Source organism: Xenopus laevis, chromosome 6L (assembly GCF_017654675.1).
Source record: "Xenopus laevis strain J_2021 chromosome 6L, Xenopus_laevis_v10.1, whole genome shotgun sequence".
In the NCBI taxonomy this organism is placed as follows: Eukaryota; Metazoa; Chordata; class Amphibia; order Anura; family Pipidae; genus Xenopus; species Xenopus laevis.
The window spans coordinates 150995966-151023563 of NC_054381.1; the positions used below are offsets into that span (position 1 = coordinate 150995966).

Consider the following 27598-nt stretch of genomic DNA (forward strand, 5'->3'; position numbering starts at 1 on the left):
ATTTAATGAACATACAATTAGTTTGCAATAAATGTATTTGCTTATTTTTTTTCTCTCCAGCCTTCAAAATCTTCTCCATTCCAGTCGGAAACTTTCCCTGCAAGTTCTCAATTTCGTTCAGTCATTCCAGGTAAGCTATGACCCTCAGCGTCTCTTTCACTTTACCCTTTCTAGCACCAACGGTGCAAGATAAGAAAATAAGAGAATAAATAATTGTGCTGCTAGATTTATATAACTGCTCCTAAGCACTTTACAAGAGCTGTACAAAAGCTGGCCATACTGTTACTCATACAGTATCTCTCCAGCCGAGGAACGTTCAGTCTGATACTGGAGAGTATCTGCCAGTGTATGGCCGTCATTAATTGAACAGTAACATCAAAAAATGAAAGCGATCTAAATTTGTAAAAATATAATGCAGTGTTGCCCTGGACTGGTAAAACTGATGTGTTTGCTTCAGAAACACTACTACTTTATATATATATATATCTTTATATATCTATATAGATATTTACCAGTCCAGGGCAACATGACATATTTTCATTTCTTTAAAACACTTTCATTTCTTGGTGTTACTGTTAAGAGTGCTGGGCTAGATTAACACCTACATAAATCCATGCACACCCACTATTGGCACAGGCTTATAGGAATACCAGTAGAGTCACTGCCAAGTCTTGCTTGACTCCCCATTCCTCCTTGACTCCCCATTCCTCCTTGACTCCCCATTCCTCCTTGACTCCCCATTCCTCCTTGACTCCCCATTCCTCCTTGACTCCCCATTCCTCCTTGACTCCACATTCATCCTTGACCCTCTATTTCTTGGTGTTACTGTTAAGAGTTCTGGGCTAGATTAACACCTACATAAATCCATGCACATCCACTATTGGCACAGGCTTATAGTAATACCAGTAGATTCACTGCCAAGTCTTGCTTGCTTGACTCTCCATTCCTCCTTGACTCTCCATTCCTCCTTGACTCTCCATTCCTCCTTGACTCTCCATTCCTCCTTGACTCTCCATTCCTCCTTGACTCTCCATTCCTCCTTGACTCTCCATTCCTCCTTGACTCTCCATTCCTCCTTGACTCTCCATTCCTCCTTGACTCTCCATTCCTCCTTGACTCTCCATTCCTCCTTGACTCTCCATTCCTCCTTGACTCTCCATTCCTCCTTGACTCCACATTCCTCCTTGACTCCCCAATCTTGCTTGACTCCCCAATCCTCCTTGACTCTCTGGACTCCCCAATCCTCCTCGACTCCCCATTCCTTCTTGCTTCATGGGAGTTCCGAGGCACATTTCGTCCCATTGATTGCTTTAGTAATGAATTAAAAGTGTTGCTTTGGTTCATTCACCTGTGTGCTTCTCACAGGAAGGCAACTCTTCATTAGATCAGCTGCTGGAGTCGAGCAGTGGTGGGAGTTTGTCGTCACAGGCTTCCCTGGCAGACCTTGGAGTTCCACTGCCCTCCAAGAACTTGATATTCCTCAACGGCAAATTGTCTGAGTGGAACGGACGCGGCCCTTTATCTTTGCACAATGTGTATATACCCAGTGAGCAAACCTAGCTCTGAATCTAGTGCTTTGTCCAACATGTGCTACGTTGATGTTCGTATTTATTGCTGCAGTGTAGGTTGTGTTCTGACCTCCTGGGCTCAGGAACCTGCCCACGTGATTGTAGAACTTTGTGGCCTGCACTTAGATGTCCAGTAATTTAAACACACGCTCTGGGTGTCATTCACATTCCTAGGTCTCCTTTTTGTAGTTTTCGTGGGCTGGATCATATCACTGTAACATATACGTAAAGGATCAAGCTGCTCTAAGTGTCGCCATGAAAACCAACGAAAGAGGCAAACGTTCCTATGTTCTGTAGTAAATTGTAAGGACCGGGCCAGTTTCTCTGATGGAGTAGGACCTCACGAGCTGCTGGTTTACATCACTAAAATAGTGTTGGAGAAATTGCCATGGAGTATTCAACACCGCAGGGCATTGTGTTAGTTATGCAAATGTAGTCAATAAAACAGTAGATGTTGAATTATAATAAGTATGCACAATAGAACCACATTTTCTAATGAATGCCAGTAAATACCGTTACTCTTTTTAATTAGCCGGCGGCACAGTAATCAGTTCCTTTGTGCTTAATGATTTTGTGGTTCATTAGCTTTTTAAGATACTCAGTTGCATAATGAATTTAATATTCCCATTCTGAGACAGATTTTGATTGGTCGCAGCAACCTGCAGTTCAGTTCTCATTTAACTCTTGTGATTTTTATAACTCAATTTACTTCTTTTTTTTTTTTATTATTGATGCATATCGTGCGTAATCAATTGACATCAGCAGCTTAATGTATTCCCTCTTTGTTCATGGTATAAAAGCAGGTGGGAGTTCTTCAGCAGGAGGCATATATCTGTGGGCTTCTTCCTGCTTAGAACTGCCTTCAGACTCTCTCTCAGTTGTTGCTGCACAGAAGCGGGTTTTGTTCAACAATGAGTTTTGTAGACAAAATCCTGGCTTTGAGTGGTGTGAATAGGGGAAACGGCTATAGGTAAGAAGAATGGGGTGTGTGGCAGGCACAGAAGACAGGGGGGAGACAAAACACCGGGGCAGTAACCCATACCAACCAATCCGTGATTAGATTTTTCCAGCCAGCTGCAAAGAAAGCCATGAAAGCAAACATCTGATTGGTTGCTGTTGGTAACTGCCCCGGTGCAAATTTGCCGAGTGTTTATAAATGTCCTCCAGTGTTGCCCGACCTGTAGCCCTTGTTGAAGGCTGTTTTGGTGACAGCTCTATGACCCCAGGTCTGACCCCCCAGTTATATATGAATAATGTGTCCCTGTCTCAGCACAACTAAACAACCCTGATCATTTGTATGTTGATAATGGAAGTGTAACACATGGACAGATTCAGGCAGATTAGTCGCCCGGCAACAAATCTCCTCTTCTTCGGGGCGACTAATCTCCCTGAACTGCCTCCCTCCGGATAGAATGTAAATCACCGGCGGGATGGCACATGGAGCACTTTATTTTCCGAAGTCGCCCAAAGTTTCCTAGTGAGGCAACTTCAGGCGACTTCGGGAAAACGAATTGCTCCGAGTGCCATCCCGCCGACGAAGAAGAGGACGTTTGTCGCCAGTCAACTAATCACTCCGGATCTAAGCGTGTGCCCTGACCCTTAACAGTAAATGTGGCTAATTTTTAATACTCAGTGTTGCTGACAAAGACACGAGGATTAATGTTCTCATAATGACAACGCGCTTCAGAATAAACGTAACGCGTGGAATCATCTTCCAATGGGCATGTGAGCTGGGTCGTTCCTTATAAGTGACTGCAAGGCATGGAAACAGGACGGTGCATCATCACTTTGATATTTGTTTTTTTTTTTGTTATGAGAAAAGGATGACATATGTGTCTATAAAGGTGTCTGTTTCTCTCCTGCGTCTCTTTATTGCCGGGGTTCTCTATATAGAATAGGTTTCTGCCTGTGACTGTGAAACGAATGGAGAGAGAAATCTTTGCCACTGCAGAAGTGATGGATATTTACCAGCACTTGTTCCCTTGTGTAATTAAAAAAAATGTAAGTTTATCTAGTACAGTTATACAGCTATAATGCAGTGTTGCCCTGTACTGGTAAAACTGGTGTGTTTGCTTCAGAAACACTACTATAGTTTATATAAATGAGCTGCTGTGTAGCCATGGGGGCAGCCATTAAAGCACAGGATACACAGTAGATAATAGTTAAGTACTACTATAGTTTATATAAACAAGCTCCTGTGTAGCCATGGGGGCAGCCATTCAAGCACAGGATACATAGTAGATAACAGATAAGTACTACTATAGTTTATATAAATAAGCTACTGTGTAGCCATGGGGGCAGCCGTCCAAGCACAGGATACACAGTAGATAACAGATAATTACTACTGTAGTTTATATAAACAAGCTGCTGTGTAGCCATTGGGGGCAGCCATTCAAGCACAGGATACACAGTAGATAACAGATAAGTACTACTATAGTTTATATAAACAAGTTGCTGTGTAGCCATGGGGGCAGCCATTCAAGCACAGGATACACAGTAGATAACAGATAAGTACTACTATAGTTTATATAAACAAGTTGCTGTGTAGCCATGGGGGAAGCCATTCAAGCACAGGATACACAGTAGATAACAGATAATTACTACTGTAGTTTATATAAACAAGCTGCTGTGTAGCCATTGGGGGCAGCCATTCAAGCACAGGATACACAGTAGATAACAGATAAGTACTACTATAGTTTATATAAACAAGTTGCTGTGTAGCCATGGGGGCAGCCATTCAAGCACAGGATACACAGTAGATAACAGATAAGTACTACTATAGTTTATATAAACAAGTTGCTGTGTAGCAATGGGGGCAGCCATTCAAATGTGAAAAGGCTCAGGTTACACAGCAGATAAGCTCTGTAGAACATAATGGTGTTATCTGTTATCCACTAATTAACCTGTGCCATATAGACTTTTTTTAATTTCCGCTATTGCTAGACAGCAGCTTGTTTATATGAACTATATTCGTGTTTCTGAAGCAAACACATCGGTTTTACCAGTGCAGGGCAACAGTACATGATATTTTCATTACTTTAAAACACTTTCATTTTTTGGTGTTGCTGTTCCTTTAACTAACCAAAAGATTGGGGCCACACAGAGGGCAGTAAATGTGCTGGTTGCAATAGGAGAGGGGATGCTTTCTGTGCCAGTGTTATTAGAGGAAAAAAAAACTTCTTTAAGAGATTTATTTTCCCCAAAGCTGCTAAAAATCCGAATCTGAAAATACACTCAAACGTGTCATGGTCATGTAGTGGCAGATGTCCCTGAAGATGTTTCACATTGTGATCCTCGCTGGTTTTCATCCGATACAGTTGAGTTTTCGGGAGTGTCAATTAAAAAAAGTCGTATCATTCGAATTGACACACTAATTTGTCGCAATTAATTTTCACATCAACTTTTTCAAGAAGAATTATTGATAAATCAGTTCAATTCATGGCTGGGAGTTCGGTTGACTTTGTTTTAATAAAAAACTTGAGTTTTAGTAAATAGCTCCTTAATGTTTAAAATATTTTTTTAGTTGATGAGGCATAGAGATCCAAATTATGGAAAATCCCTAACCTGGAAAACCCCCAGGTCCCGAGCATTCTGGATAAAAGGTCCTGTACAATAGAAGAGACGCTGAATATATATTCCTATATGTATCTAATCGTGTAAGTTTACTGTATCCAGTGGACAAAGACTGCAATTAATAATAGACAGTAAGAAAGATTGTAATAGTCAATATTTGTGCCTGTGTAACTACTCGTGTCCCTGCTTTACTGTCTCTTTAAAGGGGAGAGAATTATGTAAATAGGACCAATTGTAGGCTTCTGTTGGAAAATACCCGGTGACACTCTTAGCGTTACAAATTGCTTCTCGTTACCAGTGTGAGAATAATTTGATATGTTTGAGCAGCCACACCCTGTGCAGGAATACACTATCCCAGTGGCTCTAGTGAAGCCCATAACACTACGACAGGTGTTTTACTGGAACATGCCCTAATCCTGTACAGCTCACTCTCTGCAAATAATGGACTTACTCAGGAAAGCCAAGGACTCCGAGGAGAAGCCGGAGAAAGAAAAGTAACGTATCCGTGTATCAGTTTTGGTGTAGTATCCACACAACTGCAAGTATAATCCTATTTATCATTAGCATCCAAATACCCGGTTACAAACGAATTATCTGTGCATTATTGTCCCATTGAAAAAGTTATTATCAGCGATTACTTTTCTATTGTTAGCTCTGTTTTATATAGACTGAATGATCAGATTGGGTATAGTATAAAGGGGTTCCTGGACTGTACCAATGTGGATATAGGATAAGAGGTTTGAGGACTGTACCAGTGTGGCTATAGGATAAGGGTTGCAGGACTGTACCAATGTGACTGTGGGATAAGGGGTTTCAGGACTACCAATGGGACTAGGGGATAAGGGGTTCCAGGACTATATCGATGTTACTATGAAATAAGGGGTTTCAGGACTGTACCAATGTGACTATAGGATAAGGGGTTCCAGGATGGTATCAATGTCACTTTGGGATAAGGGGTTCCAGGACTGTACTAATGTGACCATAGGATAAGGGTTTCCAGGACTGTATCGATGTCACTTTGGAATAAAGGGTTCCAGGACTGTACCAATGTGACTCTAGGATAAGGGATTCAAGGACTGTATCGGTGTCACTTTGGGATAAGGGGTTCCACGACTGTACCAATGTGGCTATAGGCTAATGGGGTTCCTGGACAGTATCGATGTCACTATAGGATAAGGGGTTCCAGGACTGTACCAATGAGACTATAGGATATATTATAAGGGGTTCCTGGACAGTACCAATGTGACCAGGGCTGGAACTAGGGGTGCACAGAAAAGGCACATGCTACCAGGCACGGATTTGTGGCTAGGCCACAAAGGCCAGGACCTAGGGGGCAAATTACTTGGGGCAACATGCCGCCTGGTCGCTTGCTGAGGAGCACTGGGGACGCACCGTTCCTAGGGGCGCTCACGACCCAATCCGGCCCTGTCTGAGACCTCAACTCCTTTTACTTGGAAATGTTTTGAATTAAGAGTTTTTACACTGAATAATTTTTTTGAGTTTTAGAGAAATTAAAAAAAAAAAGAATTTTTAGAGAAAAAATAAAATTTGTTAAAACAAGGAAATGCAAATGTTGGTAAATAGGCCCCTGTGTCTTCAGGGGTATTTTACGGTCAATGACTGAACTTTCTCTGGCACCCATAAGTCTATGTCCAAATCAGATGAATATCCCAGCAAGGAAGGAGATGCAGCACCCAACAGAACTGTAGGATAAATCACTCACCTTTAAATGACGGTATATTACAGATCAGCTCTCACTTTTTTTTGTCAACTTTCTTTTTATTGAAATCAAATTTCACTTTTCCCGAAGGACTGTATAGAAAAACAGCACATTGCACAACACAGGAATGCATAGTACAAAATATTGCGTAACAGGGGAAAAGGTATATATAAAACAAAAAAAAAAAAAAAGACAAAATAAGGAGAGAAATGATCCACTGGCTATCCAAAAAATACCATTAAACATGTCACAATCGGGATCCATAGAGCAAGTTTTTGCCATATGCTTCAAACACCAACTAAGCACATACTTACAGCTCTCACTTTTTATCTGCAAACAGGTCCCGACAACCAAAACACTCTTTCCCTGCAAAGGGGACTCGTCCTATTCCCCTCCATTGTGACTTACAATTCAAGCTTAGACCCATTAGTGATGTGATTGTGAGCTCCCATGTGCAACCAGTGCAAGGATGATGGAGAGCAACAAAATCAGCCTATAACTTTCCTTCCGACCTGCCATATATTCACAGTTAAACTACAATTCCCAGTATCCCTTGATTAAAGAAAAACTATACCCCTCACACAATGTAGGTCTCTATAAAAAATATATTGCATAAAACAGCTCATATGTAAAACCCTGCTTCATGTAAATAAACCATTTTCAGAATAATATACTTTTCTAGTAGTATGTGCCATTGGGTAATCATAAATAGAAAACGGCCATTTTAGAAAATGAGGGCCGTCCCCTGGGATCGTACAATTCACGGTGCACACAAACAAACCATACTTGTTAGGTCACGAGCCAATTAACAGACAGAGTTGTGTCTTTTGCTTCCACACTTCTTCCTGTTACAGTTAGAGCTGCACTATTTCTGGTCAGGTGATCTCTTTCTGTTACAGTTAGAGCTGCAGTATTTCTGGTCAGGTGATCTCCGAGGCAGCACACAGACCATCATGAAATGGTGGTTCAAGGCAAGAGATGTAAAAGGACAATATTTATTTAAATATATATTCCAGTTAATAAGATTCTTTAATATGCCACTTCATTTGATGTAAACTATCTGTTGCTCAAGTATTTATTTTGAGGGTATAGTTTTCCTTTAATGTGATGCTACCAGGTATAAGTGAGTTTGAGGGCTGCACGCTGACCTAAAAACATTGCATTGACTAATCCATGGGAAGCCCGAGTGGCGCCGTGTTTCTGTATTTATCAACCCATGACACATACAATATTGTAACCGTCCCACACACGCAGAATATTGATTGCAGATTTAGTAATAAGACAAATGGCCCTTATCCATGAAAGGCCTGTTTGTGGCTCTGTTGCCATAAAGCGAGACTTTTTTCCAGCAGTGCTGTAAAACAATGACTTTACTCAGATAAAGCGCATTGTGCGAGAGTCCGAGTGAAAGTATCGCAGTCATTGACCCACACAATGGAAGCACGGCTGGTAGCAATGTATTGATTAACCCACTGAATGCTGGAGAGGCCTGGAAGCATTGTATTTATCGACTCACTGGATATAAACACAGCCAGAAGTTGTTTATTAGCCAAGAGAGTTACTACCTTAGCCTGCTCCCTTATGTTAACACTAATCACTGCCAGGGAAGCTGCTGGGCTACTAACCCTACTACCTCCTTGTTGCCACTATCTACTGATTGACAGAGGTAGTTGTTCCATATTGGGGCACTTCCAACTTTCTTCCTTGGGCCTTAGATTGCACTTCACCATCACTAAGTAGAGGAGCAGCAGAACATAAAAGCTCATGGCATGATTTCTGCTATGCCTACTATGGTTTCCAAGGCGGCTGACATTCCCTTCCCTGCCTATCACTGCTTAAAGGGAAAATCAACTGCTCTGCCTACAATAAAATCTCCTGGCACACCATAGTCCTAGCATGAAATTAACACTTCAAACCTGTGCTAAAAAGGGGCCACTTTTTGGAGGATTGTATCCCTTTAACTGTCAGTTCTCCATTAGGTAAAAGCATAATCATTTCTTTATTGCTGGTGGTTAAATTGCTTTCAGTTTATTATTAGTGCCGTGGGATTGAATTTCTAAGCCTTAAGCAAATCATTCCAGGTACAAGTCGCTTAACAAGAGTTTACTGTATTAACTGACATTTAGAGGTTCCCACAGGGCACACGCAGAGTGGGGATTGGCTGCCTGTTGTGCCCACGTTACCCATCTGTTGGCTGGACTTTGCCCTATGTTTGCTCTTATTATACAGTTAAATACACAGGGTTCCCTGCTCTGTCCTGAAAGTATTTCTGAGGAGCAGAAATATATTGACGGAATCCAGGCATGGGAGCTGGGAACGGCTGATAATTTGTATGCATAGCCACACACAGCTTCTTTATGGCTAGTAATGAGGGTTTCACAGATTGTGTAAACGTAAAGGTATAATATTTATCACCATATTTATCTATATTACACATCATTTAACATATGCACACATACATCAGTATCCTCATGCCTCTGTATGTAGTACAATAATGTTCCAACAAAGTAAATATTCATTGGGAGGGAGCATTATGTTTAGTATTAAAGCAGGTTCTTTAGTGTTAGTGCTCCTGGTAGTTGTAAAAACTAGGGATGCACCAAATCCAGGATTTGGCCAGGATTCTGCCTTTTTCTGCAGGATTCGGATTCCGCCAAATCCTTCTTCCAGGCTGAACCGAATCCTAATTTGCATATGCGGGGAGGCAAATCACGTGACTTTTTGTCACAAAACAAGGAAGTAAAAAATGTTTCCCCCTCCTGACCCCTAATTTGCATATGCAAATATGGGTTCGGAATTCAGCCGAATCTTTCGCAAAGGATTCAGGGGTTCGGCAGAACCCAAAATAGTGGATTCGGTGCATCCCTAGTAAAAACTGAATGGCAGCAGATTGGGCAACTCTACTTTATAAAAAAAATAAATAAACTTCCAATATACTTAAATTAAAAAATGTCTTACCGTTTTTATTTTGCCATTACATCCCCTTTACTGTTTCCAGCTGCAGGGACAAAGATCATGGAGCCAGATTTAAACAGATAAGCTGGGATTCTATTTGGAGGATTATTTTGCTGCAGCCACTGGTTCTGCAGAGTTGGAGAAAGTTTGTATTAAACAATACAAAAACTATAAAATCCGCATTAGATTACATGACCACACAGGACCCAGTGCAGTCTGTATATTCTGATTATTAATCAGTCTTGCTGTATCGGCTTCTGGCAGATATTATTTGACTTGTGCTGTTTTGATAATTTATGACGATCCCTAAGCAGCCCAGACCACACTGAGCATGTGCACAGTCTTAGTCTTGCAAAGATGTTTAACAAAGTTACAAGATGGTGACCCCCTGTGGCCAACTTTGAAAGCATAAATCATTTGTTTGATTAGGCTGGTGGTGCAGTAAGTTCATGTTTATGTTTAATATACAAAATACAGCATTCCTAGCATTATACTATTTTAGACTTTACTTCCCCTTTAAAAAATGTTTGCATATCGGGGATAACCAACTTGTAACACTTTGGCTGTCACTGAAGTTCCCAGCAAGGCCAGTAGCCTCAAGGGATAGCAGTCATGTGCTTGTACCAGGGGTCACTAATACTCTTCTGAATCTTCTATTAAAGTGGCATCGGCAACACTGGATATTGGTTACACCAGGGACATAAGTACAGAGACAGCAGACCCTGTGGTTGCAGGGGGCCCCAGAGTATAGTGAGGCCCTAATTAATGAGCAATTTTAATTTACATCTTGATAGAATAGGCCAAATTATCAACATTTTGGGGCCCTAAATTGAATTTGCTGCGGGGCCCAGTAACATTAACTAGTTACACCACTGGCTGCTACTAATTGCGGATACCTTCAATAGCAAGCTCTTTGGGTTGGCACCAATCGGGAAATTATCACACACAAAAGACACACAAGGTGCATGACTTTTCATTATTAAACATTACGCATTGGTTTTGGCCACAAATAGAAACTTTATTTGAAGAAGGTTTCTCACTAGCGACTGGCTGCATTTATCCGCACTGTTATCAAATACACAGAGTTTCCTGTTCTTTTCTCTGGAAATATTTACTTAACCTGTGACCAACTGCAGCCGAACCTTTCCAGGTGTCTTTTGCTACATCGCCAGCAGGTGGCGCTTCACTATCACTGCTAATGCTTTGAGGTTTATGTCTGCCCAGTGGAGAGAGCTCCAGGTTGTGAGAGTAAAGCTGAACATATAGGCCCAGTCACCAGTTTATTGGCCCCTGTATAGGGCCTCCAGAACCAATAAACACTAGGGATGCACTGAATCTACTTTTTTTGGATTCGGCCGAACCCCCGAATCCTTCACCGAATCCGAACCCTAATTTGCATATGCAATTAGGGGTGGGAAGGGGAAAACATTTTTTACTTCCTTGTTTTCTGACAAAAAGTCATGCAATTTCCCTCCCCAATTTCCCTCGGTTTGGCCGGACAGAAGGATTTGGCCGAATCCGAATCCTGCTGAAAAAGGCCGAATCCTGGCCGAATCCCGAACCGAATCCTGGATTCGGTGCATCCCTAATAAACACGCAGGTTTAACAGTCCCATAAGGTGAGGATTACATTGGTGCAGTGATATATCTTTAGTCTTTATATAGTGATGGCAAATTATGCAGCACTACAGAGATTATACATTAATCTCTGCCCCAGTGGAGCTTACAATCTAAAATCCCACTCAGACACAGGAAGACTAAACTCCTTGCTGGCTGGGATCAAACCTTGGGACTCAGCACTGCAAGACAATAATGCTGTTGGCTAGCAGGGTTATTTGAAGAAGTTGTACAGGTGTGGGATCCGTTATCTGGAAACCTGTTATCCAGAAAGCTCCGAATTACAGAAAGGCCATCTCCCATAGACTCCATTTTATCCAAATAATTAAAATTTTAAAAAATGACTTCCTTTTTCTCTGTAATAATAAAACAGTAGCTTGTACTTGATCCCAAATAGTAGACTCCAAGAGCCAAGATTTGAGATAAAGCCTTACGCATTTCGTGACATCCAGGGACACGTAATCAAGCCTATGATGAAGTGTCTCTGGATGACACGAAACGCGTAAGGCTTTATCTCAAATCTTGGCTCTTGGATTCTACTATTTGTTTGTTGGATGTTCCGGAGTGGTGCATGAAGTGATTTTCTAGTAGACTTAAGGCATGGAGATCCAAATTACGGAAAGATACGTTATTCGGGAAATGCATTTTCTCTGTGAATAGTATGATAGATATATAGATTATACACATATATATAATATATATATATATATATATATATATATATATATATATATATATATATATATATCATTCAAAAAGACCAGCAACACTGGGCATTTTGGTGAAATAAGTAAAAAAATATTATATTGTTAAGTGCATATACAGCCAAATATTAAAATATATATATATATATATATATATATATATATATATATATATATATATATATATATATATATATATATGGTTCATATTTGTAGATAGAAATCCTGCAACCTGCTGTAATTTCTGTCTGATCAACAAGCACCACCCATTCGTTATCCAATGAGAATCTTATCAGTGTAAGTCGCTAATTTAGCTCATTCCCACGTGTATTGAAAATGCCAGTTCACAGGGAGGGCATGGATATAAATATTATTTCCTCTTTAAACCAAACAAAAGGCAGGATAAATACACTAACCATATCATTGTATATATCACTGTATTTATTCTGTAATATAAACTGGCTGCTGCTACATTTTTTCATGAGTCAGAGCTGGTGGTGCAGAGAAGAATCTAAACAGCCAGACAAATGCTGCTTCCAATAGCAATTGCAGTTTGTAACCAACGTAAATTGGAAAAATGATTTTAGTCCGCATTTACCCTATAATAACTCTTCTTACAGTATTAGATAGGCGGTACCCTTGGTTTCCCTTGCTTATGTGCAAATCATAAAGAAAAAACATTTAGTGAGAACTAATATTGGCTGTATCAAATAAACCTTATTGTGGATCCTGCGGTGTTCCATAGTTAGTGCTTCCCACCCTGCTCTTATCATAAGAAAGGCAGAACACCCATTTAGCAAATATAAACACTTTTATTCTAATGAAGTCCTTTTATCCCCGAGCCCTTTCATATGCCTTTGTTATATTCTCTCTGCCCATGTCAGGCTGCACGAAGGCAAACACCCGGCTATGAAAATATATTCCATTGCCTTCAGGTTCAAACGTGCAGAAATACAGGTTTATGAATGATAAAGATATATATATATATTATTTGTCATTGTTATTGGAATCCAGATGAATAATGTTTGGGATAAACACTTCCTTAGTGAAGCTCAGCTTCTGTAATACAATGGAAAGGTGCACTCTTATTGGTCATATGGGCAGGTGTGTAGATTTGGCTTCACACGGGTGGCAGACTAAAGCTCAGCACCTTTAAAAACCCCTGCATACATGTTCTGTTGCATTTGGTTGCACTCTATAGAATCCTGGAATCTATTTGGTCAGATAGATTGGCAGAACAGTGTCGGACTGGGTTGACGGGATTCCACCATTGTGCCCAGGCCCGCTCCCCCACCCAGACCTTCCGCTCCCCCACCCAGACCTTCAACTCTCCATCCAGCATGGACCCAATAACATCCAGCATACACAGGAGGGCGATCGGCGTGAAGTTGACTCTGGGAGATGGGCCACATGAGAGAATGGACCCTAAAAAGTTTGTATGGCTTCCGTGTCCAAATGATATGATCCACAGGAGCATTGTGTTTTGCACAAAAAGTAGTTTTTGACTTGATCTTGGATGAAAGGATGGTCCTCCCTGCGGTTGTCCATGACATCTGCAGCACTGGCAGCCCTATTCAACCTAATTTACATGAAACAATGTCTTCCATTGGCCAGATTATAAATTAAAATGGTGGAAAGTGAGATCTTCTACCAACCCTATGGACAGTTGCAGTTTAAATATCATCCTCCACTCTTCTACTTACCTTTTGCTTGATGTCATGCCTCCCCTGTAACATCACATGAATGTTTGTCCAATTCAGGATTTGCACATTTCAGGAAAATCAGCATCAAGCAGACCAAGTCCAGTTGTACCTCAGGACACCTTTGTGGTTGCACCCACCCCAGACGGAGCTTCTGACTGAGCACTAAGGACCTCCAATTTCAACTCTTCTTGCACGCTTAAATACTATATCCGTTTGGTCAAGGGTTGAACCTGGAACAGCACAAAAGAATCTAAATGTCACCATATATTAGAATGTACAATTATTAAACTGGTTCATTGTTACAAATATGGGACAATAGGCAGTGACTTGAATAAATAACCTACAGTGAAGAAAGCCATTATTTACACTGCTGGGATTTCAGGTCCAACATATCTGCCTGTGTTTGTATAGCTAATAAGTCCCATCTCACAGGGCACCAAAGCCTTCATTAAACACTCTGGGCTTTGAGAACTTGCAGCCGTCAGATGCTCCTCTCTAGCTAGCACTCCTCAGCACCATGGATCCTATGGAGAGTCCCCAGAGCCAAAAGTGAGTACTTCTTGCCTTTGCTTCCAGACTCAGAAGAGAGTCTTGTCCAGGGATTAAAGGAATGTTGAGCTCTCATTGCAGAAATATGAGGCACATATAGGGGTCCATGTGAAAGGTAGTGCTGTAGTATCAGGGAGTTCTGCAAACCAACTAGATCATTGAAGGTTCAGTGGCAGTTGCGTTTTTCTCCTAAGTTTTAGGTTCAGGAATTTGTTTGTGGTGGTGGGTCTAAAGGAAAGTACCTGTGGGGTGTTCTAGTTACTTACAACCCTGATATAAGGTGTTACTGATGCTGTACTGTCTTACTATAAATAAACATTATCCAAAGGTTACATCCCCACCATCTTCTCTTACTATACACACACTTGCCTTCCCCTTTCATGTCTATACATACTATCCGACAGTTACAGCACCTTCTCCTAACTAGTAAGGACCATTGGAGGAGGAAAAGATCCAGGAGTTGGTTTTCTGTCTGGCACTTGATATACAAGTGCTATACAAAGTGCTCAGGCCATAGACACTTTTGCAAATTATCTTCAGATTGGATCAAAGCTGCCTATGTATGAGATCCTGAGAGTGGTATGTCATTTGAATTAAGTCCTCCTTAAGTTGTTCTAGCTAACATTGAGCAGGTTGCACAACATTCTTCAGGACTTTTGGTGTGGGACTCTTGGTCTTGGTGCTGCAGTCCCACAGAATGATTCTGAATGAATACTGCAGAGAAGTAGCAATATGTCATTGTGTACTATTTTGTGTAAGGGTGTCTTTGGTGGTTGCCATTTTGAAAACAAGAGCTTCTCCTTAGTCTGCAATGGCTCATAGGAAGGAATGGGCAGCTTGTTCCTCCTCCGGGACCTGATGCACCATCTGTTCTAGAGAGGAAAGTGTTGAAAAGGCTGGGAATGGAGAGGTGCCATCATCTTGCAAATCATCATGGGTAAAGGTACAATGATTTGCAAAACTGTCTATTTTCTTCTGGTCAGACTTACCCATTATGAGTCCCTATAACTGTGGGCTCTAAGAAGATAAAATGAGCATGGAAGGTAGGAGTATTATAGAATGCTGTGAGATGTTGGAAAGGTAACACAATGTACTTTCTGCATATTTTTTGACTCAGCATGTTGGTCTCACTACCTCCAGCAGATGTTTCAACTCCCCAGGCACTATATAGACTATAAAGTGCTTGGGAAAAGTCACAATTTTGAAACCCACAATCCACATTTTTACCCTCTTGAACCCGTTACCGACCTGCAACTGCCTTATCTGCAACCCAATCCACTGACCACCATTAAACAGAGTGTCCCTCAAACTGGAAGTGACATCCTCAGATTTAGAAGTGGGTAGGGGACAGAAAAAAATCATAAAAAAAATGTGTAAAGGAGTAAATCTTGCTATAGAAGACCCACAGCTCAACCTGCAGATCCGAGAACCTGAATCCTACCCACAACCTGCAAGTTACTCAAAGGTACCCGACCTGTTGCTGGCCACTAGTTGAGTGTGTGTGCATATTTGTTTGTACCGTATACAAGCAAAAACCATTGACCCACAAAGCATTACCAAGAATGGGCAAGTTGGAAGTGAAATGATGGAGAACCCTACATCTCCCTATTGTTATCCCATAATTCCCCTCCCAGTGTAAAGCGTAGCAATATCTGTGTTAATCCTAGAGGTGATATAATCTCAAGCACTTTCTATTATGATCTCTGACTTCATATTGTGAGAGTGCAAAGACTATGGGGCAAATTTACTTAAAGGCGAAATGGCTAACGCTAGCGGAAATTCGCCAGCGTGAAGTCATTTCGTTACTTTGCTGATTTACTAACGGGTGCTGGCAAACTCTTACGTCAGGCGAAGTTGCGCTATGGCGAAGGGACGTAACTATGCTAATTCACTAACGTGCCCATTTTACTGAATGTTACCTCTTTATCCAGAGTTGCCTTCGCCACTTTAGACCAAGCGAAGTGCAATAGAGTAGATAGGGATTGCTCCAAAAAAAGTTGAAATTTTTTCTAAGTCCCAAAAAACGCTGGCGTTTTACTTTTTTAAGGGTGATAGGCTGAAAAAGATTTTTGGGGGTACCCTCTAGTGATGGGCGAATTTGCGCCGTTTCGACGAAAAAATCGCGAATTTCGCGCGAAATGGCAAAAAATTAGCGAAACTGCGCCGGCGTCTCGTTTTTGATTCCGGCGCCCGTTTGTTCGTGAAAATTTTTTTTTGCCGCCGGCGAATTTTTGCCGCGAATTTTCACGGGCGTTTTGCGAATTTATTCGCTGGCGGCGAAACGCGCGAATTCGCGCCTGGCGAATAAATTCGCCCATCACTAGTACCCTCCACTTCTCCACTACATTTCCTAACATTTGGCACCTAAACTATACAGTGGGCACATGTATAGGGCGAAATATAATTTCTGTTTTATTTATGAAGGTTTCCCAGGCTTGTGTAGTGTAATGTATTTGCTGCTACATATACGTCCATTGTACTTTAACTTGGCTCCAAAGTAACACTAGTGAAACTTCGCTAACTTTCGCCTCCCTGAGCGCAACTTCGGATTTTAGCGGCGGCCTGGTGAAACTTCGTCTGGCGAGGTGCGGCGAAGGCATCGCTAGCGCATTTCCCGAACTTAGTGAATTTGCCCGTATGACTGTACAGGGTTTTTCTACTACAAGATTCAATAACCATAACTAAAAGGCTAATTCTGGCCACACAGGTACAGGGCTTTTTCATAGGTTTGTCTATAAAAGTGTTTAGCCATATTGTAGTATGTTTGCTCAGCTTACTTTCTACATGGTTGTTTGGATGTCCTGCAGAGAGGCTCATGTGTGGCCGACTTACCTAATGGACCTACCTATAGGAAAAACAGTTTGAGATACCCTTAGTTTCATTTGCATTGGGGATGCAACAATTTTATTTTTTTTGGGGGGGGGGGTTGACTGGATGCCAAGCCCTTGGTCAAGTAGCAAACTGTTTTCGGAGGTAAACCATTGGTTTAATGGATGATAAAAAAATTCCTTCTCTAATGTAGCCATAAATACATTTGCATATTGTGGCGCAAAGCGACAACCTGTGGTTTAAGCCCATTTGTTGTAAGTGGATCTCCTGTACAAATGAAAATACATTATGTGTCAGGATGAAGTGTGTTATTTTGTGTTGTTATTTGTAGGACTGGTTCAGCAGCTCATGTTGTAGCAGATGTTTATTAGTTGGTTTCTAAGCCTCTCAGAATTCCTAATGCAAAGTTGCTCTGCAAATCGGATGTTGTAGCAGATTTTGATTAGATATAAATACAGCTAATAGCGCTAGGAGGCTGTAAGATCTGCACCCAATGAACAAACAGAAAAGACTTACAATTTACTAACTCAAATCTCAAATATTTACATCATCTATTAAAAAAAACTGTTTTAATGAGCGGAGAAGAGTCTTCTGACGTTTGTCTGGTCAGTTCTAACCAGAGCAACATCACAAGATGTTGCTTTTCTCATTAAAGGGATACCGTCATGAGAAAAAAATTTTTTTCAAAATGAATCAGTTAATGGTGCTGCTCCAGCAGAATTCTGCACTGAAATCCATTTCTCAAAGGAGCACAACAGATTTTTTTGTATTCAGTTTTGAAATCTGGCATATTGTCCATTTCCCAGCTGCCCCAAGTCATGTGACATGTGCTCTGATAAACTTCAATCACTCTTTACTGCTGTACTGCAATTTGGAGTGATATCATCCCCTCCCTTTCCCCCCCAGCAGCCAAACAAAAGAACAATGGGAAGGTAACCAGATAGCAGCTCCCTAACACTCAATAGTAAAAACCCATGTCCCACTGAGACACATTCAGTAACATTGAGAAGGAAAAACAGCAGCCTGCCAGAAAGCATTTCTCCCCTAAAGTGCAGGCACAAGTCACATGACCAGGGGCAGCTGGGAAATTGATAAAATGTCTAGCCCCATGTCAGATTTCAGAATTGAATAGTAGCACTGTTAACTGATGCGTTTTGAACATGTTTTCCGATGACAGGATCCCTTTAACTTCATTTTCACCTGACTGCGTCCAGTCATCAAATTCATTATATTAGCAGCTGACAACTAGAAAAAAATATAGTCCATTTAAATTGCAAAAGTGCTCCAACAAGCAATTTTCCATGGAAGGTCCCCATAGGCTTTTTAATGTTTTTTAGGTCGAAGAAAAATCGTTCGATCGATGGATTAAAATCCTTGGAATCGGACAATTCGAAGGATTTAATCGTTCGATCAAACGATTTTTTGTTCGTACGTTCGATCGAACTATTTGCACTAAATCCTTTGACTTCGATATTCGAAGTCGAAGGATTTAAATTCAGCAGTCGAATGTTGAGGGTTAGTTAACCCTCGATATTCGACCCTATGTAAATCTGCCCCTCAGTGTATAAATATATATACACACTTTCTGCTATTGTTTTGACCATTTCCAACAATCCCTAAATTTAGCAGCCCAGGGCCCACTGAGCATGTGCAGTGCCACTGACACACAAAAGATGTCAGAAGATGGGGCAACTTTGATTTGTATTCACAGAGCAGGGTTTGGATTAGAGTTTGTAATTGTCAAAATATTCTAGGAAGTATTCAGGAAAACTATGGATTTGGCACATTACGGAAGTCTGATGGCCATTACCCAAAAATATAGGCTCTTTCTGTAGTATCTTTCTGGTTCCGGGGTCCCTGACCAAAACAATGAGGCGGCTTTTGAAATTCATAGCTTGAAAAGACAGAATTCAGTGAGTAAAGTGCTTTTTCATTAGTAGAAATGTGAGATACTAGTAACATTCTAGTGTTTGTTAAAGGAGAGAAGCGTAAGACATGTGACACCTCCTTGTGTACACTCACATACACCACAGTGTAGCACACTCACACACATAAACACATACACTCACCTTATCTAACCCAGACCATATTAACCCTGTGTCACATACAATTACAAGGGCTCATTTACAGACGTAGGTGCTAGATAGTGTGAGTGCCAAGTGTTCATAGCAACCAATGAGCAACTGCATTTTATCAGTCTATTGTAGGTTAGAAAATGAAAGCATCTATCTGGCTGCGATGGGTAACAGCACAGGTGCAATTTAGCACTTTTAGTAAATCTTAGTTACTTTAAATTTAAATGTTGGGGCATGATAAATTGATACCCCCCTAAAAATGCTCTTTCCCCGAATTATGTTATAATGTACCCCCTAGAAAATAAAAGGTGGAAGAAATCTACTTGCCGTCTGCAAAATCTTGGTCACCCTACTGGGATGTATTTCCTGTGTGGGGGTTCTTATTATAACCATATAACAATTAGGATTAAATTATGCTAGACAGAGACATCAGAATCCTAGGAATTAAATCTGTGATGGTTTTGGCAAAGCCCTTGTACACCATGACCACTCCCTCTTACACTCCAGCCCCGCCCCTTGCTCCGCCCCAGTCTGTGATATAAATGTATTAAATATTAATAATTTATCAACATTAAGGGGCCGATTCACTAAATTCGAGTGAAGGAATAGAGGAAATTTCGAAGTGTTTTTTTGGCTACTTCGACCATCAAACGGGCTACTTCGACCTTCGACTACGATTTCGACTTCGAATCAAAGGATTCGAACTAAAAATTGTTCAACTATTCGACCATTCGATAGTCGAAGTACTGTCTCTTTAAGAAAAAACTTCGACCCCCTAGTTCGCCACCTAAAAGCTACCGAAGTCCATGTTAGCCTATGGGGAAGTTTTTTCTGATCGAAGGATAATCCTTCGATCGATGGATTCGATTAGAAGGATTTAATCGTTCGATCGAACGATTATTCCTTCGATCATTCGATCGAACGAATTGTGCAAAATCCTTCGACTTCGATATTCGAAGTCGAAGGATTTTAATTCGCCAGTCGAATATCGAGGGTTAATTAACCCTCGATATTCAACCCTTAATACATCTGCCCCTAACTCTCTGTTTAAGAGACAATTCTACTTTTACATTTCCACTAATCTGCTACTGCTATGGGAAAATTATGAATTGCATCTGCCAGAATCCTCAAAAATCTCCCAGAATCCTCAAAAATCTCCCAGAATCCTCAAAAAATCTCCCAGAATCCTCAAGAATCCACTGACGTGTTGTTCACTTTTGATTTAACTTTTAGTATGATGTAGAGAGGGATATCCTTCGACAATTTGCATTTGGTTTAATTTTCTATTATTTGTGATTTTTTTGTTAGCTTTTAATTCAGCAGCTCTCCAGTTTGCAATTTCGGCCATCTGGTTGCTAGGGTCCAAATAACCCTAACAACCAGGCAGCGGTTTGAATGAAAGACAGGAATAGGTGAGGCCTGAATAGAAAGCTAAGTAATAACTAACAATAAAATTGTAGCCTCAAAGAGCAATAGATGTTCGGCTGCCTGGGTCAGTGAGTCTCATTTGAAAAAGAGTCAGAAGAGGGAAGCAGATAATTAAAAAAAAGTATAAAATGAAGTCCAAAATTTTTTTTGCTAAGAACTGGCCATTCTATAACATACTAAAAATTAACTTAAAGGTGAACCACTCCCTTAACCTACTACATTTTCATGTTATAAATAGGGGTTTAAGCTCACAAGGTCAAAGCTGAATTAATTCCATGCTTTATTGTGTCCTTTGATGAGTCTCTGAGCCCATAATTCTTTGGGCCAAGCCGACTGCTCAAGGCTCCCTCCTTTATCATCTCCTGACACAGCAGTAAAAAGGGCCAGAAACAGCAGGGACATGTCCCTTCACTACAGGAGACAAATGAAGAACAACCCGACTGCTTTGTGAAATCTTGAAAATAATGACAATCACCAAAAAAAAAAAAAAAAACCTAAAACAGCAAAAATGGGTGCAGGAAGAGAGAGATAAGGTTACATTTTTGTGTCAAAAACTGATATCCAATAGCTGTTTAGGAAAATAAAAGAAAGCTTATGTGCCAGTATGTTACTATTAGGGCTGTCACTTTTCCCATAGGAAGCCTAATGTATAGAATAGAAAACATAAATAAGAACCTGAAAAATATAAATAGAAGGACTCATTGACCAATGATACAGGGGTCAGCACAGCAGTGATAATGGTGCAGTATTGACCTCTTAAAGCCCATGGAGATAAAACTTGTGACTTTAGCAGTTCACATGGGCACCAGGGGGCACTGGTGTTTAGGGCAAAAATGAACATTAATACAGACCCAATGATCCCTATTACATTGCTTCTCTTGGTGCTCATATATCTGTCTGTCTATCTATCCATATTATTATTATTATTATTATTATTATGTATTTATATAGTTATCTATCTATCTATCTATCTATCTATCATATATCTGTCTGTCTATCTATCTATATTATTATTCTTACTATTATTATGTATTTCTATAGTTCTATCTATCTATCTATCATCTATCTATCCATATATCTATCTATCTATCTATCTATCTATCTATCTATCTATCTATCTATCTATCTATCTATCTATCTATCATCTATCTATCTGTCTGACTCTCTCTCTCTCTATATATATATATATATCTATCTGTCTGTCTTTCTGTCTGTCTGTCTGTCTGTCTATCTATCTATCTATCTATCTATCTATCTATCTATCTATCTATCTATCTATCTATCTATCTATCTATCTATCCATCTATCATCTCTCTCTCTCTCTCTCTCCCCCCCCCCCTCTCTCTCTCTCTCTCAATCTGCAACATTGACTACTGCAACATTGTATCAATGGTACATGCAGTCAGAACCACCAGTGCAGAAAAAGAGCAAAGCACAGACAGTAGCTGCTTTCAATAGAGATTTACAAAAAAAATTAAAAATCATTGGAAATATGTAATGAGTGCATGTTGGAAAGCTGTGTAGAATTAAATATTCTTCCATGCAGATATGTATTTAGGTTCCCCTTTAAAGGGCATATAAAGTCTAAAATAGAATAAGGCTAGAAATGCTGTATTTTGTATACTAAATATAAACATGAACTTACTGCACCACAAGCCTAATCAAACAAATGATTTATGCTTTCACAGTTGGCTACAGAGGGTCACCATCTTGTAACTTTGTTATACATCTTTGCAAGACTAAGACTGTGCACATGCTCAGTGTGGTCTGGGCTGCTTAGGGATCAGCATAAACAAAGCTGCTTGAGTTCTGCATGGCTGGGAAGTAAGGCGGGGGCTCCCCCTGCTGTTCATAAGTATGATTGTTTCCCTGCAGAGCAGTTAGGGACCGTATGACAATTCCTATCCACAGCAGTAAATGAAGGGAGAATTTCACTGCATACAGTCAGGTTTCATATAAAAATGGTACACATTTTTTAATTAAACTATTTTGGAGATAGGTTTCTTTTTCATTACAGAAAGTAAAAATGGGATTTTATTTTTTTGCCTTTACATGCCCTTTAATAGAACAGAACCCTTGATGCTCGTTGCTAACTTGCTAAAACCTTTATTTGATTCAGGCATATATTTTAAATCGTGTTGGGCCCACGCAGGCTCTGTTTCTATTCGATTACTGAGGATGCTGGGAGTTTTAGTTCTCAACTGGAAGGCCATGAATCTGACGCAGACAAGGCTTGGCATCTATATGTTTCTTCATTTTGAAAATCATTTTAAAAGTTCAAGGGGCCCGGTGGCTACTAGTTACTGGTGCCAGGGCTCATCTCACTTGTAACCTTGTCTCGCTAGGAAGGGGCTATTTTCCGGGCTGCACCTGAAGAAAAAGAAGAAAGGTGACAAGGGACTGACCATAGCAAACAAGGGCGCTCAAGGTAAGACCTACTTAGCAAACACTGCAGCAGCTGTGAGATTATACAGTTCCCTCGCTGTCAGCCAATCAGAAGCTGTGTTTCACTTTCCGTATGTAGTGATTAAAAAATGTAAATACCGGCCAGGTGGCAACCCTAGTTGTAAGGATCATTTATCTCGTAACCAGGCCCAGATTTGTGTAAGGGCCATCAAGAACCGGTCCTAGGGCGGCAGGATTTTAGAGGGAGGCATCAGGGTTGGACTTGGCCAGCTGGACACTAATGTACACTAATGCACTCCTCCGCGTAGTCACGCAAGGTATAAGAGTGAGGGGGAAGCACGTGTGAGGTGGGGGGTCCAGAGGGAGCTTTGTTGTATGGGTGAGGGTCAGCAGGGGGGGCCTGAGACATTAGCCCTGGTGGGGACCTGGGCAATGAACATCAGCGGGCCTAGGGGTGGCCGCAATGTAATCCGGCCCTGGGCATAACTACCGGGGGTGTGGTTGCACCCGGAGGGCGGTGGGGGGAGTCTGGCTACATGGCCTGCACCTGGGCCCGACCCTCCTTAGTTGCATTACTGTCCACACTTGTTTGCATGAAAAACCCCATTCATGCACTTCTGTATGATGTCACAAAAACAGCTGTAATTAAGTCCTGAAGCCACAAATTCAATTCTACTAACACCAATGTGGGGTTTTTTTTTTTAAATCCCCTGGCCACCAATGTTTTATTTTAATACTCTATAGGCCCCTGACAATTTTTAAAAAAATATATTTTATAGTGCCCCAATTTTTTTTTTAACTTGTAAGGGGGGCCTTGGCGCCAAAGTTTTTTTTTTAAAAAAATATTTTCTGCGGCCCCAATTTTTTTTTAACTTGTAAGGGGGCCCTAGCGCCAAGGTTTTTTTAAAAAATATTCATGGGGCCCCCCTTTTTTTAACTTGTAAGGGGGCCCTGGCGCCAAGGTTTTTTTAAAAAAATATTCTTTGGGGGACCTGGCGCCAATTGTTTTTTTTTTAACTTATAGGGGGCCCTGACCACCAATTCTTTAAAAAAAAACTTTTAAGTGGGGCCCTGGCACCACATTTTTTTTTACTTATAAGGGGGCCCTGACCATCAATAGCTTTTTATAACTTGTGTGTGTGGGGGGGTTACCTTTTTTAGCGCTGATGTCTGTGTGGTCTTTTAATTGCGGTGTGGAGTGGGCGGGATCTGGGGTGGGGCCTGGGTGGGCGGGGCCCTATGCATATTGTTGTATGGCATTAATAAGTCCACACCAATGCCCAGCACCTCTAAATGAGCCCGATAAAGTCATTTCAACTTGACTACATGAAAAGAAAGTGTTTATTGGTCTCATTCTGCCTTTTGGGTCTAAGCTCTTCGGAGGGGAATTGAGCGCTGACGCAGGTAAGACCAGAACCGAGTTAAATCATTTTTTTTATGGTCTGTTTTAGGGAAATTTGATGATGCAGACAGTCTCCACGGTGATGTCTCAGGAATTGAGGGAGGAGCCAGCGACGATGGAAGACTTTTTGATTTGTCTGCCTCAAGCTCCTCCCTTTCTTACTATATGCAAAAGAAAAGGTATCGGTGCTTTTCCTTCATTCTTTCCACCTAATAACTATAATTATCAAGATATATTATTTATGATACAGGTGTGGGATTCCTTAGCCAGAAACACATTATCCAGAAATCTCCGAATTACAGGAAGGCCATCTCCCATAGACTCAATTTTAATCAAATAATTCTAATTGTAAAAAAGTATTTCATGTAATTTCTTTGAAATAATAAAACAGTAGCTTGAACTTGATCCAAACTAAGATATAATTAATCCTTACTGGGGGAAAAACAATCCTATTGGATTTAATTCAGGTTTAAATGAATTATAGTACACTTAACATATAGAGATCCAAATGACGGAAAAATCCCTTATCAGGAAAACCCTGGGTCCCAGGAATTCTGGATAACAGATCTCATACCTGTTTCCTGTGCTGAAATAGATTAAAGGGCATCACTATTTGAGAAGAGAGCTGACACTCTGCAGTTGCAGCAAAACATATCTGACCCACATTGGGGCACAAACTGCAACTACTGCCTTTTTTCATGAAATTAATTTTCTGCCCACTGTGTCCAGTCAGCCAAAATGAACAGTAGGTGGCGCTGTGGCTTGAAATTTATTATATTTGCAGAATTACACAGTGCTAATACCTTATAACAATAGGAAAAAATCATGTAAAAGTGCTTAGGAAATTTTAGCAATTTTTGGTTTTCATTTTTTATTATTTGTGGTTTTTGAGTTATTTAGCCTTTTATTCAGCAGCTCTCCAGTTTGCAATTTCAGCCATCTGGTTGCTAGGGTTCAAATTATCCTAGCAACCATGCATTCATTAGAATTAGAGACTGGCATATGAATAGGATGATAGGTTGAGTCATATAAAGTAGCAATAGCAATACATTTGGACCTTACAGAGCATTTGTTTTTTAGATGGGGTCAGTGACCCCTATTTGAAAACTGGAAAGAGTCAGAAGAAGAAGGCAAATAATTCAAAAACTAGAATAAATAAATAATGATGAGTGCATGAAGAATTAGAATTAGAATTGGCCATACTACAAGTTAACTGAAAGTGAACCACCCGTTTAAAAAATAAAAAGAATCATAGGGCCCTGCTCACAAGAGTCTAAAAATCAATCTATATAATACAAATCTCACATATAGAATGATATATTTACTTTCCAATGTTTATCTCTCACTTACTACTGATATAAATATATAAAATAGCCATGGAGGGGGCAGCTGGGATTGTTGGTAAATTTTATGTCAGGGCTAGTGATGGTGAATAAATTCGGCATGTGCGAATTCACGGCGAATTTACGCGTTTTGCCACCAACGATAAATTCGCTGGCAAACTATTTGGGCGCACTCATAAAAATTGTTGCTCGTCAAAATTATTTGGATGCCCATTGACTTTAATGCATTTGGACAAAATAGGCGTGCGTATAAAACTTGTCGCGGGAGGCAAACTTGACAAAATAATTTTGACACCCATTGACTTCAATGCGTTTTGCAAATTATTCGGCGTTTCGCTAATTATTTGGTGAAGCGAAATGGGACAAATTTGCCCATCACTAGTGAGGGCATTTGCTTCCTTTTTATTCATGCAGAAATAATAGACCCTCCTTCTCCCAGGTACACTGTGCTGGGCACACAAGGGAGCAACATTGTTTAGTTTGTAATGGGACCCTGAGAAAGTGTATTAGAATCACAGTCAACTTCTCGTAAAATTAAAATCTCTGTTTTTGATCCATTAGAGCCAAGCTGGTGCCCAAGATCCACGAAGGAGAAACCAAAATCCAAACCTACCAGGTAAGTCCGTAGTAATACATAACAACTGTTCCAGGTATGTGTCCCATTTGTTTAATCAGTAGTGATGGGCGAATTTGTCCCAATTTGCCAATTTCTTTCGAAGTTCACGAAACGGTGACAAGTTAGCGAAACACGAATTCCGGCACTGGTGACAATTTGCCGCACGCCTATTTTGTCCAATTGCATTAATGGCCGTGAGTTTAAAGGGCATGTAAAGTCTAAAATAGAATAAGGCTAGAAATGCTGTATTTTGTGTACTAAATATAAACATGAACTTACTGCACCACAAGCCTAATCAAACAAATGATTTATGCTTTCAAAGTCGGCTACAGGGGGTCACCATCTTGTAACTTTGTTAAACATCTTTGCAAGACCAAGACTGTGCACATGCTCAGTGTGGTCTGGGCTGCTTAGGGATCATCATAAACAAAGCTGCTTGAGTTCTGCATGGCTGGGAAGTAAGGCGGGGGCTCCCCCTGCTGTTCATAAGTATGATTGTTTCCCTGCTCAGCAGTTAGGGACTGTCTGACAATTCCTATCCACAACAGTAAATGAAGGGAGAATTTCACTGCATACAGTCAGGTTTCTTATAAACACGGTACACATATTTTATTAAAGTATATTGGAAATAGGTTTCTTTTTCATTAAAGAAAGTAAAAATCGGATTTTATGTTTTTGCCTTTACATGCCCTTTAAGTGTCGGAGTTGTCGCCGGGGTCAAAAAACCTTAGAATTTTTGCTGCAATTTAGCGAATTTATTTGCCGGCGGCAAAACGCAGAATTTCACCGCAAATTCGCGTCTGGTGAATACATTCGCCCATCACTATTAATCTGCTTTGGGGGAACAGGGATGAAGTAGGTGCTGGGGTTCTCACCCTGAACCTTAACAACATTATATCAAAGCTCTGGCACTGTGGTCTGTACAAGGGTGAGATTCCCAACAGCCGGAAAGATCTCAATGACAGAACATGCCAACTTCACCCACTTAAATACCCAATGGAGACAAATGCTTAGATGTGTCTATTGGTGAAAAACACAAGCTATTAAAATTATTATAAATTAATCTTGTAACAATTATATTAAATTAATCCTGCATTACTTTTCTATATGA

General features: G+C 40.5%; 2 protein-coding genes across 3 annotated transcripts in view; both read left to right on the top strand.

Annotated features, from left to right (window-relative positions):
* The window catches only part of LOC108718604 (protein FAM91A1), a 46469-nt gene extending 43044 nt beyond the window's left edge, over positions 1-3425 (top strand). For both annotated transcript variants that reach the window (XM_041566632.1, XM_041566631.1), the window contains 2 exons: positions 61-130; positions 1366-3425. In XM_041566632.1, the coding sequence (XP_041422566.1) occupies positions 61-130; positions 1366-1560 (265 nt within the window). In that variant the 3' untranslated portion in view covers positions 1561-3425. The remainder of the gene's footprint in view (positions 1-60; positions 131-1365) is intronic.
* A 1107-nt stretch (positions 3426-4532) lies between these two features.
* Positions 4533-27598, top strand: part of fer1l6.L (fer-1-like family member 6 L homeolog) — a 105405-nt gene continuing 82339 nt past the window's right edge. The window contains exons 1-4 of the mRNA XM_041566633.1: positions 4533-5635; positions 23066-23148; positions 24578-24707; positions 26433-26487. Coding sequence (XP_041422567.1) covers positions 5583-5635; positions 23066-23148; positions 24578-24707; positions 26433-26487 — 321 coding nt within the window. The 5' untranslated portion in view covers positions 4533-5582. The remainder of the gene's footprint in view (positions 5636-23065; positions 23149-24577; positions 24708-26432; positions 26488-27598) is intronic.